The 12,723-nt window shown below is 33.9% G+C and overlaps 2 protein-coding genes across 5 annotated transcripts in view; one reads left to right on the forward strand and one right to left on the reverse strand.

The window, feature by feature from the left end:
- The window catches only part of LOC127561895 (tubulin polyglutamylase complex subunit 2-like), an 877,998-nt gene that overhangs the window by 26,572 nt on the left and 838,703 nt on the right, over positions 1-12,723 (reverse strand). The gene's annotated exons all lie outside the window — the stretch shown is intronic.
- The window catches only part of TUT7 (terminal uridylyl transferase 7), an 88,163-nt gene that overhangs the window by 8,462 nt on the left and 66,978 nt on the right, over positions 1-12,723 (forward strand). For all 4 annotated transcript variants that reach the window (XM_051997041.1, XM_051997057.1, XM_051997033.1 and 1 more), the window contains exons 3-5: positions 969-1,147; positions 1,461-1,577; positions 9,839-10,016. In XM_051997041.1, coding sequence (XP_051853001.1) covers positions 969-1,147; positions 1,461-1,577; positions 9,839-10,016 — 474 coding nt within the window. The remainder of the gene's footprint in view (positions 1-968; positions 1,148-1,460; positions 1,578-9,838; positions 10,017-12,723) is intronic.

Consider the following 12,723-nt stretch of genomic DNA (forward strand, 5'->3'; position numbering starts at 1 on the left):
AAAAGTTTAAAGAAAATAGGAAGTAGTTTAATGCTGTTAAGTATTAGTAAAACTTCTGACATTTTAGCTTCAGGAATTGGGGTTATTTCATAAATTGCCTTTTGCTGAAAGATTTAATAGTCCATTATTGGGTTTCCTTTGGGTGTAGTGTGTTTTATTTATGATTATGTGATTTGGGGTTTTTTGTCTGTTTTATTTTTTATTCTGTTGAGTAAAAATGAAAGCTTGTCTGAATTTAATTTTTAAAAAATGTTTAAAGCACTTCTTACGTGACTACTGTGAGGTGCCAAAGTCACAAATATTTTAAAATTTTAAATTTTAAACCTCCTTTACTCAAAAAGAGCTTACAACTGAGAAGTTGACTTTTATCTGAATAGTACATATAGACTTGCTTTCATAATCTTTGCTATTTAATTTATTGTCCATTGAACTACAAGGAAAAAATAAAAAATATTGACTAAAGTAGATTTTCTTACTTAAGGCTTTTCATTTTCTAAACATGTCATAAAAATTCATGAGGAACAAAAACAAAAAACTGAATGCTGTGTGATTATAATTTCCAAGAAACTTGGCCCTGCAGAAGAGTTCAGAAAGCTCATCTTTTCTTTGTAAAGGTGGAAGACTTTGGATATGGAGTATATTGAACATGCCTATTAAATTGAGTTGTGTTCGTTGATTTGGCTGAACTATTTGGGGTTTTTTTCTCTCCCTCTTTGTTATTAAGGAATGGCTTATTCAGTAAGGGATGGAGAAATTTAGAAATCAATGAAATTAAAATTTCAGGAATTATGAAGGATTGAATTATCCAGAAAGAGGTAATTAAATGTTCAAGTTAATTGACTACAGGAAAGCCATGATCTTTGCTGTTGGTCAATTTAATAGTCCAGTTTTTCAGCTAAAATGGATAAGTAGACACACCTAACACTTTTTAAGTGGAATATTGCTAATGAAATTCATTTTAACTTAAGAAAACAAGAAGCCAAAGAAACCCAGAAAATCAAGGAGAACTAGAAAAGAAGAGCATGATCAAGAAGAAGACATGGATGGGCCTGTTATAGATGAGTCAGTGCTGTCAGTAAAAGAATTACTGGGCTTAAGACAGGCTGAAGAACGATTAAAGAGAGATTGCATTGACAGACTAAGAAAGGTAATGTTTTCTCACTTTCATTAACAATAGGCAATATTTTTGATGTTGGAACTATTTAAATGTTACTTTATTTTATTATTAAGGGCAAACTGCATCTTAGACCACATTCAGTAGAATTAAATGACACAATTATATATTTCATGTAAATGCAACTGTTTTTACAAAATTTCTGGAATTAATATTCAGAGATTTAAAATTAGTGATGGTAATGGTAAATAAAGTTAATTTATGATGCTACACTTCAGGAAATACATAGGGACTAACTTTTGGGCCAATTTACGAGTGGGAATATTTATATCTTTCTAAATTTCAGCGCTCACGAAACTACCCCACAGCAAAATACATATGCAAACTCTGTGATGTCTTAGTTGATTCCATTGCATCTGCTCATAAGCACATCAAAGAGAAGAGGCACAAGAAAAACATAAAGGTAAGTTAATATGTCACATAATTTATTTAATATGCATAGAAATTTGTTTTATCAGTTATCATTTTGATATTCATATCTTTTTCTACATTAGTACCCCATTCTGAAACCTTTGCTAGGGCCATGGTAGGAGACTGTGCCTACTGCCTAATGACTAGCCTAGTTAAGAATGAAGAAATTCATCACCTGTACACTGGCCACTCAGTGATAAACTAACTTCAGTTAGGGTACTAACACATAGGCTAGTGATAGAGACTGAACCTATGATTTCATTGATATAGGGAACCTCCCCTAGATGAGGAACCTCCTTTTTACAATACAGATGGGCACCTTCCCTGCAACTTGTAGTCTTAGAAAGTTGCATAGGGCATTAAAAGGGTAATGGACTTGCCCAGAGTCACACAGCCAGTTATGTGTCAAAGACAGAACTTGAACCCAGGTCTTATTGACTTCAAGGCCAGTTCTCTATCCATTACTCTATAGCTGACATGTATTAGATAAACATTGGCCCCCAGGCCTGTGAAACTCCCTTCTGCTAGTATTCAGTGGTAGCAAAGTAGCAGGAAAGAAAGCATCTGTATAGGCCAACTACAGACTGTTTACTTGTTGCTACGAAGTCTTTTATCTACTCATAAGTCTAAAATCTTTATCCAATAATCCAGGTAGTTGATATGGTATTGGAGAAACTGAACCACATCGCTATTGAAATTAAATAGAAGAATGGCTTAGATTTAGGTTCTCTTTGTAGAAATGAGTAAAGGAGTTGACAGGGCTGGTTTTGTTCAGAGGGCTACAAAAAAATGTCATTTCATGAAATACCTGATCATCACATCTTGGCCAAATCTCCTGATAAACATAGACAAAGGGGACTGCCATGACAATAATTGTAGCATATGTGCTAACATTTCTTGCAGAAGAGAAAGTACGAAGAACTTCACAAGTTCCTCAAAACCAAGTGAACATATACCTTGATACTCAGTGACTTCAGTATGAAGGTGGGCACAGGGAAAACAGCCAAAAAATGTGTTGGAAAATATGGTTCAGGATTAAGAAATTAAAGAGACCAGAGGCATATAAATTACTCAGAAGCCTCACGTATGTATCACCAATACTTGTTTCAGAAAGCATCAGAAGGCATTGGGCAGGGCAACCACTAAATATCAGTTTATTAAAATGAAATTTACTATGTCTTAATACAAAAGAAATGTCTGGTTACTAAAACGGGACTCCTTTCAGCATTATGTCAGCGTGATGTTCAGATCATTGACTTCATGGAGGTAGTGTGGTGTAGTGTTGGACTTGAATGAGGAAACCTGCATTCAAATCCTGCCTCAGATACTTGCTAGCTGTGTTCATGGGCAAGTAATTCAATCTCTCAGAGCTATAGTTTACCTGTATATAAAATGGAGATAATCTTATCACCTAGTTCACAGGGTTGTTGTGAGAAAAGTGTTTTATGAATTTCAAAGTACTATGTAAATGCAATGATTTTTGTTATTATAGAAAAAACAAAAATTAGTAAATTAGAAGAACAGGATAAAGATAATTGTAATGTAATTGCAGAAGCTCCTACTTAATGTTTTTGAACAAGCTATGAAAAATGGATAATAGTAATAATGAAGATATTAATTCTGATTATCACTTTTAATTAAGAGAGTTTACCAATATTCAGATTACCACAACAAGGAGGCCAGAAGAATTTAAATATTATTTCAACCAGGAAACACTTAAAATCTTTGCTCAGTGGAGAGATGCTAGCCAAGCACATCATCAGTTTAGAATACTAACTCATTTTCTAAAAATTGTGGAGGTGAATATGGAAAGATTGTGAGTAGTTTTGCTTCACAAAACGATGAAAAGTATAGGAAGGAACAATTCTGCAGAAGATTTAGCATAAAACCCAGCTAAATAGGATTATCCCAAGAGCATTTATAGACAAAAACAATAAATCAGTGTAATAAAAAAAAATCTACCAGCATTTTATATTAATAGTGAGAGAAGAACCAACACATTTGGCCTATTAATAGCTGAGGAGGAAATAGAAATGGCACTCAAAAAATGAAGTCAAGAAAAGCATCTAGACAGACCAAATACATACAGATGGCAGAACAGTTTTAAAGTCAGATCCATTTCTAATATCTCCAAAAAGATTATTCCAAAAAATTAAAGATGGCATTATTACCAATAAAAGGTAACCAAGAATACAACAATAAATACTAACCCACATGCCTATCCTCATTTCTATAAAATTTGCTAAGAATAGATTTTACACATACAGAGACTATTGTTGATGAAAATATAAAGGAGTAGGCAAGATTGTTGACTGTGCTTTACAAACAACCACATCTTCACAGTCACACAATATAGAGACAGAGAAAATGAGACTAGGTATGGTTTAGAACAGTCTTCCAACAAGGTATATCCCCCAGGTATCTCCCAGGTATAAGTGTCACACACAGTTCTTTGATGTGTGCCACAAAGATGACTTTGCTAAATTAATCTCTGATGATCATTTTCATGAGCATATGCTTACCAAAAGTATTCATCATTGTGCCAAAGTGTCTTGTGTAATAGGAATTCTGTTTAGAAGACAAGTCATCAGGTTTCTGAATTGGAAGGAGTCTCTGTAGGGCCTCTAATCCAGCCTAAACCCGAAGAAGAATCTTCTTAAGGGATCATCTATCTTTTGATTCAAGATATCTGGTGAAGAGGAGAATCCTTTGTCCCAAGGCAGCTCATTCACTTGTAGATGGTTCCAATTCTTTCCATTATATCAAGCCTAAATTTGTGTCTTAGAAGCTCACACTCCACTATTCCTTATTCTGATTTATAGAGCCAAACAGCATGTATTTCTATGACAGTCCCAATATTTGAAGATGGCTGCCATGTTAGTCCTGAGTCTTCTGAACATTCTCATGTCTTTCAGTCAGCCTTCGTATGGCATAATATTTAGATTTTGCAGCTGATAAGGTCAGAAAGGGCTGGATTTAGACCTAGTTACCTTAATATGAATCCTCCCATGTCCTTGGTTAAGTCATTTCTCTGTCTTATCCTCATTTTCCTCTTTTGTAAAATAAAAGGTTGGATTAAATAGTCATCATGATCTAAGTTACTATTCTTTGAAAGCTTCCAGGTTTCTCAGTTGCTCTAGTTATGATCTAACCAGGGCAAAGTGCAGTGGGTCTGCTGCCTCTCTAGCCCAGCACCTTGTATCTCTCTTGATATATAGCCTAAGATTCTATCAACTAAAACCCTCATATATTTTTCACATGAACTCTTGCCTAGATATAGACTGTTCTTACTTTATATAAATGGACTGTTCCGCTGATACCAACTTAAAGCAGTTTTTAGGTAATGTGAATCTGCCAGTGGACCTGGGGAAAGAAGGGAAGGATAAATACAGGATGAGTACCATGTGTCAGTGGGGGGAGGGGGTGGGAGGGTAGGTAACAATGTTCAAAGACATATGGTAGCAAAAAGAGGGGCATGCAGGGGAAGCAGGTACAAATTTGCAGGCCAGACACATAGGTAAGTGGGTCGATCAGGACAGAAGTCTCCCCTGTCCACCCTGAATGTCTGAAACAAAGCCCCATCCAGGGCAGCCTCCAGGAATCTATTCTTCTTTCACTTGGAGGTGTTTTTTTTTTTGTTTGTTTGTTTTTTTTTTTTTTAAGGATTTTTTTATTTTAACTTTTTTTTGATGAGGGAATATGAAATACCAAGCAGAGGGGCAAGTGCAGAGAGAGAGCATAGTACTCTATGATAAAGTTAGTGTGTATTTTTTTTTTTTTTGGGGGGGGGGAATGTAGGCTTACATTTATATGTGTGTGTGTATGTGTGTGTGTGTGTGTATGTGTATGTGAATATACATATGCATACCTACATGTATATATTAACCTTGATATGTTTACATATTCCCCATTGAACTTCATCTTACTAGATTTGGCTCAGCATTCTGGCCTGTCAAGAGACTCATCAAATTTTGACTAATTCATCAGGTTAGCTATGCCCTCACAAATCTGTGATATTCCACAGTCCACATCTTTTTCCCCTGGAATATTATGAGAGACTTTCTGTTTTTCTGTCCTCAATATCTTGCATAATGTTCCCCGTATAGTACTTGAATAAGTGCTTTTTGATTGATTGACTTAAGTTAAATTGTATCCTGTCAGTCTAGTAATACTGTCAAAAATAAATAAAGTTAGACTGGTATAACCTGTCCTTGACAAATCAGTGCTGGCTCTTTGTAATTACTGTCTCTTTATTTGGATGTTCACCAACTGTGCCTTTAGTAATACTTTAACATTTTTTGCCAGCATTTGAAATCAAGATAGAGTTTACAAATTCTGTTCCCATTTTCAAAAATGAGAACATTCGCCCTTCACCACTCCTGCTTTCCCTATTCTCCATGATCTTGCACAAATTATAATCAATAGCTACTACTCTGGATCTGGGGACTTAAATTTATTAAGCATACCTATTTGGGATTTTTACTATCTCACTAGCTAGGGATCAGTTCTACCATTTTTTTCCGTCACCTTTTCGAGTCACCTTTTTTCCCCTCAATATAGCTTAAAACCTAAAGTTCTTAAGCCTCAGCTTATTCTGAGTTTCACCATTCCTGATACTATTCTCACAGGACACTTTATTCATTCTCTGGTACTGCTCTTGCTTCCATTTTCTATACTTTTAAAAATTACTGAATTGTTTCTTACCTGGACATCTACATTAACGGCCTTTCTTTAAAATCTCTCTAGGAATGTGGGGTACATGTCATACTATATTCAACTTTCCTTTTCTTCTCTTTCACAGATTCTAATATGTAGTCACTTCATAAATTTTCCATCATTTCTACCCCTAGTAGCCAGTTCCTACTTGTTCATGAGAATCAGTCACAGGATTGGATTCTCCATTCAAAGGATGAAATTATCTTTGAAATTCTTTGAAAATTTATTAGCTGTTCTACTTTTGGCAGAGAGGAAACTCCATTAGATAAATATGTAATTGAAGTTGCCCGTTATATCATGTTCAGATAATCTTTTTTTTCCAAATTCACTTACTTGTTTTCTCCTTCTGTCCAGCAAGAATGTAGTATTTCCTGATATTATTTCTGTTTCTCCATTAATTGGTTTTCATCTAGATGTTCTTTACCAGACTTCCATATTCCAGTTCAACATATGACCCCTCATTTTCTTATCCTGTCCTTTTTGAATAAGTTATGCCCATTCAGACCAAGCTCTAGCCACAGATCTCATTCTACCAATTCTCAGTGATGTCTGTTAAAGTCTCATTTGTTTTCTTGCCTTTGGCTCTCTAGTTTTGTTTACTTCATACACACAGGCATGCTGCACATCTGTGCACAGACTACTGGGACTATGGGTTTTATTCCTATCTTCTTTCTTGGATTTTGTCTCTTGTGAATTTCTATCTCCTTACAATGTTGTAGCTGTACTCTATAGCTGCATATAAGCAGATTTCTTCCCCTTTTTTTCTGTTTAAGACCATTTCAAACACTGGGAAACGAATGTGAACTATTTGCATTTTTGTTTTTCTTCCCGGGTTATTTTTACCTTCTGAGTCCAATTCTCACTGTGCAACAAAAGAACTGTTCGGTTCTGCACACATATATTGTATCTAGGATATACTGCAACATATCTAACATATATAGGACTGCTTGCCATCTAGGAGAGGGGATAGAGGGAGGGAGGGGAAAAATCGGAACAGAAGCGAGTGCAAGGGATAATGTTGTAAAAAAAATTAACCTGGCATGGATTCTGTCAATATAAAGTTATTATTAAATAAAAGAAAATAAAATATATATAAAAAAGACGATTTCAAATAGATTTGTAAAACTCCAAGAATATAAGTTTTTATTATTCCTTTGTAAGATACAGTTTACCATTCTCTAGGGGGAAGTTATTTCTGTATTTTAATCTCTTACAGAAGTTCTAGCTTCTAGTGGTGATGAAAACACTGTCTCTACCTCTAAGGATTTTAGTTTCTTGAAAAGGGCTAAATAATTTTTAGCAATGCTTTCTAGGTTCATTTTGGCACTATCATTTGTTCCTATATAATTCAGTATAAGTTGTTAATTATCATCTAGTTTTACAAGTCGTTTTATGTTCTGGATAAATGCCTTAGGAAGACATCTGACATCTCAATTACAGTTAAGTTGACAAATGATTGCCTTGTTACCTATCAGCAGATGGTTACTAACCTCCTCCTCTCATATCTTTTTCCTTGAACTTTTACTGGATAATCTTATACCTGGCAGTATCTGTGTTCACATATCATCATTCCTAGAACTATAAGTAGCTATTTACTCCTTATCCAGTTTAGTATAGCCCTAAGGGTATTGTGGCCTTTTTTCCCTCTTACTTTCTAGATCATGATTTTTCTACTCTTCAGTTTTTCTGGCTCATGTCAGAATTTTCCTCTGTATTTTCCTATTTCTTTTTGTTTTCACATGGAAACTTCTTCAGTTGTTTTTGTTTTGTTTTGTTTTGTTTTTTAAAGAGCACTAGCCTGGAATGTGAAAAAATATTATTTACTTTGTCTTCTAGGATAGGTCCTTATCTAGCCATATCATTATTATAAGAATGCCACTCTTTGTCATTCTGACTATCTGCTATTCTGGAGAACTTCTGTGGCAACCAGAAGTTTTCTTTATGAGGTCTTTTAGCTCTACATTTGTCACTTTTTCTTATCACCTTGATTGCCCCCTTGACATTCACACCTAATTTTTTTCCTTTACTTTACCAATTTATCACCCTTGCCACTTAGTTGTTTCACCAATTTACCTTTTTATCAACTTTCTGTTAATTCTTATTCAAGTTTCTTTCTAACCTGGGGTCTTCTTGAGTTCTTCCCTTTAGGTCCTTTTACTTCTTCAGCTCAATTCCTCCTCCTGTGACAAAGATCTTTCCAAGATCTTCCTTGAGCAATTCGAAATCATTTTACCAAAATTCTCCATTCCCTTTAGAATTCTTTTTCATTCTTTAGTGATTTGAAACTTAATGCTCCGTTTGAGGATTACTGCTGATTGCAAGTGAATACTACAAGAACTACAAGAATCCCCTATGGGGATTTACGATTTCTGAAGTGGGATAAGCCGATTAACTTGCACCTAACCCTTCCCTAAATTAGATGAGCAATATTTATTATCCAGACATAGGATTGGCAGTCTGTTGAGCTAATCTGTCTAATCTATCTTTGGTACATAATTTAGATGAACAGTGAGCTAAACCTACAATTGAAAAGGATTAACAGTATTCCATTTGGAAAATTATATAGTACTTTTTTGATATAAAATGTTATTGATGCATCTTGTTGTCATATCATTTATATTTCCCTTTTTTTCAAATTCCTTCTTTCTATCTCCCTCTTAGAAAGCCATTCCTTATTATAAAGAATTTTCAAAAGAGGAGAGAAAACATAACCTGCAAAAGTAACAAACAATACAATACTTTCAGTGATCCCAAGCTTCTCTTTGACACACAGATTATCTTTTTACTATAAATAGTCTTTGCACAACATCACATGGCCACAGATTATGGACTTCATAATTACGATTGAGCTAAAATAAAATGGAAAGACATACAGTGGGGCCAAGCAGGCAGGAACATATTACAGCTGATGAGTGATTTGTGTGTAAAAAGTTAGTGCAAAAAGCATAAAGAATCAGGTTGACTGACTAGTCTTATAGCTAGAGCTAAGATTAATAGATGGCCACAAAAAATGTAGCGATATCCACAGAATATTAGCTGAATCAGAGACCTCAAGCACATTAGATAGATCCTCTGGATTAAGAATCACAGGATGGGAGGTCATTTATACCTTGCTATCCTCATCGAGAGATGATCCTTACACTATTTAAGAAATTGGATCCATCAGAGTAAGTATGAAGATTCTGCCCAATAGACTAACATAATTTCTTGTTACGTATGAAATTCCATCAGTCAGATACTAGACATATATATTTAAAGAATTACATATGTATATTTAGACCACATCAGTAATAAAGGATATCATTATATATTTACCACTTTTAAGATATTCCTATAATTTTTCTCTTTATTTCTTCCTCCTATCATATCCAGGTAACGCACATATTAAAGCTGAAACAACAGCTGGGTAAAAGGGTGAGGGAATATTAAGGGAATTTCAAAAACCTCTCTTGGGCTTTGCCTCAGTGAAGTATTAGAATGAATTAGTATGTGTTTAATTGTTCTTTCTAAGTGCTTAATCTAACAATTTATCTTAAGGAAAAACATGAAGAACAGCTGCTTACTACCTTGCCTCCACCAACACCCTCCCAGATAAAAGCTATTGGTGTTGCCATTGACAAAGTGGTAGAGGAGTTTGGCTTAAATAATGAAGACTTAGAACAAAGACTTGAAATAAAACAAACCATGGAAAAACTGTTCCATCAGAAGTTACCAGGTATTCTCTAGACTTGCTTTTTGATTTATATAGTAAAAATAGCTCTCTTGCATTACTCACTGGTGGTGATTTTTTTACCATTAAGGGAAATGGACATGGTCTGTTCTGAAGCTCTTTCTATATATTGTCCACATCCAAGGTAAAATTACTTGTGCAAGCTACAGTTAAGGGTGGTTCTTTAAGACTTTTTTTAAATCACACATGCCATTTTTACATGTTTGATTGTCAACACAAAGTTCTCATGTAAATTTCTCTTATGTTAAGTTTAAATATGGACATATAAAATGTCTATAAATTGTAAAAGCCAAAATTCCTGTCATTGGACAAAAATACTAATCGAATATCTCTTTATTACATAGAGCCTGGGTTCCCAAAGGCTGTATACCATTGGGGTACAAACTTTGGAGGCTTCTACCATGTTAAAAAGATTTTGACTGTGTTCCTGGGAACCTGGTTTGTTTGGGTTTTTTTTTTTTTTTAAGACAAGCCTAGCTAATTAGCAAGAAACTCATCACTAGTAAACTGGCTGATAGGTGATGAAATCTCCAGTCATGGCAATCTGTGAAATTAAAACACAAAATGATCCAAAGTTATATATAAACCCCTTCTCCTCTAATAGCACAGTATTGCAATCAAAGTTTTAGGCCCTCTATAAAGTTAAAAAATCATCATCCAGGAATCTGTGAATGGAGACATTGCTAGATGAACTGAAACTGTAACAAGATAAAATGAAGTTATAGCAAAATGGAAGAATAATTCCTGCGTTCTTGAAAAGACAAATAGAAGAGTTGATAAAAATTGGTTTTATCTTTTTTTTTTCTAATCAGAAGCATGGGGCAGTTGGTCATCTTGTTTTGTTGGATTCATGATGAGCATAAGCAAAAAGACCACTCCAAAGATAATTTTAGTTTGTTTATCTGTTGCAAACAAAGAACTTTGAAGACCCTTCAAATTAAGTCAATATAAAACATTGACAGTTAACTTCAGTGCAAAAATGGTATGGAGAACAAAACACAGCTTCAGGATTTTAAAAATGATAAGAGAACCACTGGTTTACAGATTACACAAAAGTCTCACTGCTACATATCATAAATACTTTGGGGGGAAGAAAGATGGGAGAACTGAGCATTTAAGCACCAAACAGCATAATAAAAAAAAAATCTGTTAACATATAACAGTGGACAACTAATTATTCATATTGGAACCTGTTACCAAATAAGCTGTCTCTTTCCATTCAGACCATTAACTTATTAGAGCAAAACTCAGAAATAATATCTTGTCAGAAAAATGACTAAAATTAAGAAAATATGACATATAATTAAAATAGCTCCAATATGACATATTGAAGTTAAAATTTAAATGGTTTTGATACAAAAAATAGGAAATAGATAAAGACATTGACACAGACTGACCATTTCTTAAAGTTTGTTATAAACTGTTGTCCATAATGAGAAAACCAAAAAAGCCTAAAAACCCTTAGCCAGCAATCTCCTCTCTGAACAGAAAGATATGGTAGAACCACTTTAAAATATAAAAACATTTTAAGAATACTATAAATGAGAATAGCAGGAGGTTATTTTACTTCATAAAACAGGGAACTACAATGATGGAGGAAACAAGATAACATTTGGCAAGAAACCTATTTAACTAAGAACATTTAAGGATGAAATTAGAACAAAGACATTAGATGAGGAGTGAATTCTAGAGGATGAATAAGATGTCAAGATTTCTGTGACAAGTTATTTTCATCTTTAAGGACACATAAAATCACCATTCTGAAACTCTTAAAATCCCAGTTACCAATGTATTATATTAGAAAATTTATAGTGACATTGAAGAAAATAAAGATGAGAAGAAGAGTTGCACCAGACCAAGCATATGCAAAACAAATCTATATGAGAAATGACAAGTTGTGATATACTTCAAAAAGAGGAAGCTACTAAATATTTAAAAGTGATAAAGAAAATGGTAAATAGGACTTGTGGAAATTCAGATACATTCATGCATTACTGGTAGAACTAGAAATTTTTCTGGAAAATGTTTTAGAATTATACTAAAGTTATTCAACTTTATGTAACTTTTGACACAGTGTAACTGCTAATAGGCATATATTCCAAGGAGATGAAACATCTCACACTTACACAAATATTTATAGCAACATTTTTTGTAGTAGCAAAAAAGTAAAAGAAAAGTGGGTGTTTATTGATTGGGGAATGGCTGAACAAGTTGTAATATATAAATATAATTGATTACTATGCCAGAAGAAATAACTAATATGAAGAATTCAGAGAAAATTAAGAAGATTTGTATGAAGTGATGCAGAGTAAAATAAAAGCAGAATCAGAAGAATTATTTATATGATGAGCAATAATAATATAAAACACAAAAAAAAACACTACCTTGAAACACTTCAGAATCCTCAGTGATTACTGGTAGCTTTAGAAGATGTGTGTATACCTCAGGTTTTTTTGACAGACACATGGTGAACTATAAGAATAAGGATACATTGGAAAAAATAAAATAAGTTTTAAGTGGAGGGAGAAAAGAATAAGGAATACATTTTCAGGTGCAACCATTGTATTAATTTATATAGCATAGAAAGGTATTTTGGGGAAATTACAATGTAATAAAAAGGAAAGAATATCAATAAAGTAATATTCTGAAGGGGGGAACCATGGCCATTATTACTACTCAAAAAAGGTAGTTG

Source organism: Antechinus flavipes, chromosome 1, assembly GCF_016432865.1.
Source record: "Antechinus flavipes isolate AdamAnt ecotype Samford, QLD, Australia chromosome 1, AdamAnt_v2, whole genome shotgun sequence".
NCBI lineage: Eukaryota > Metazoa > Chordata > Mammalia > Dasyuromorphia > Dasyuridae > Antechinus > Antechinus flavipes.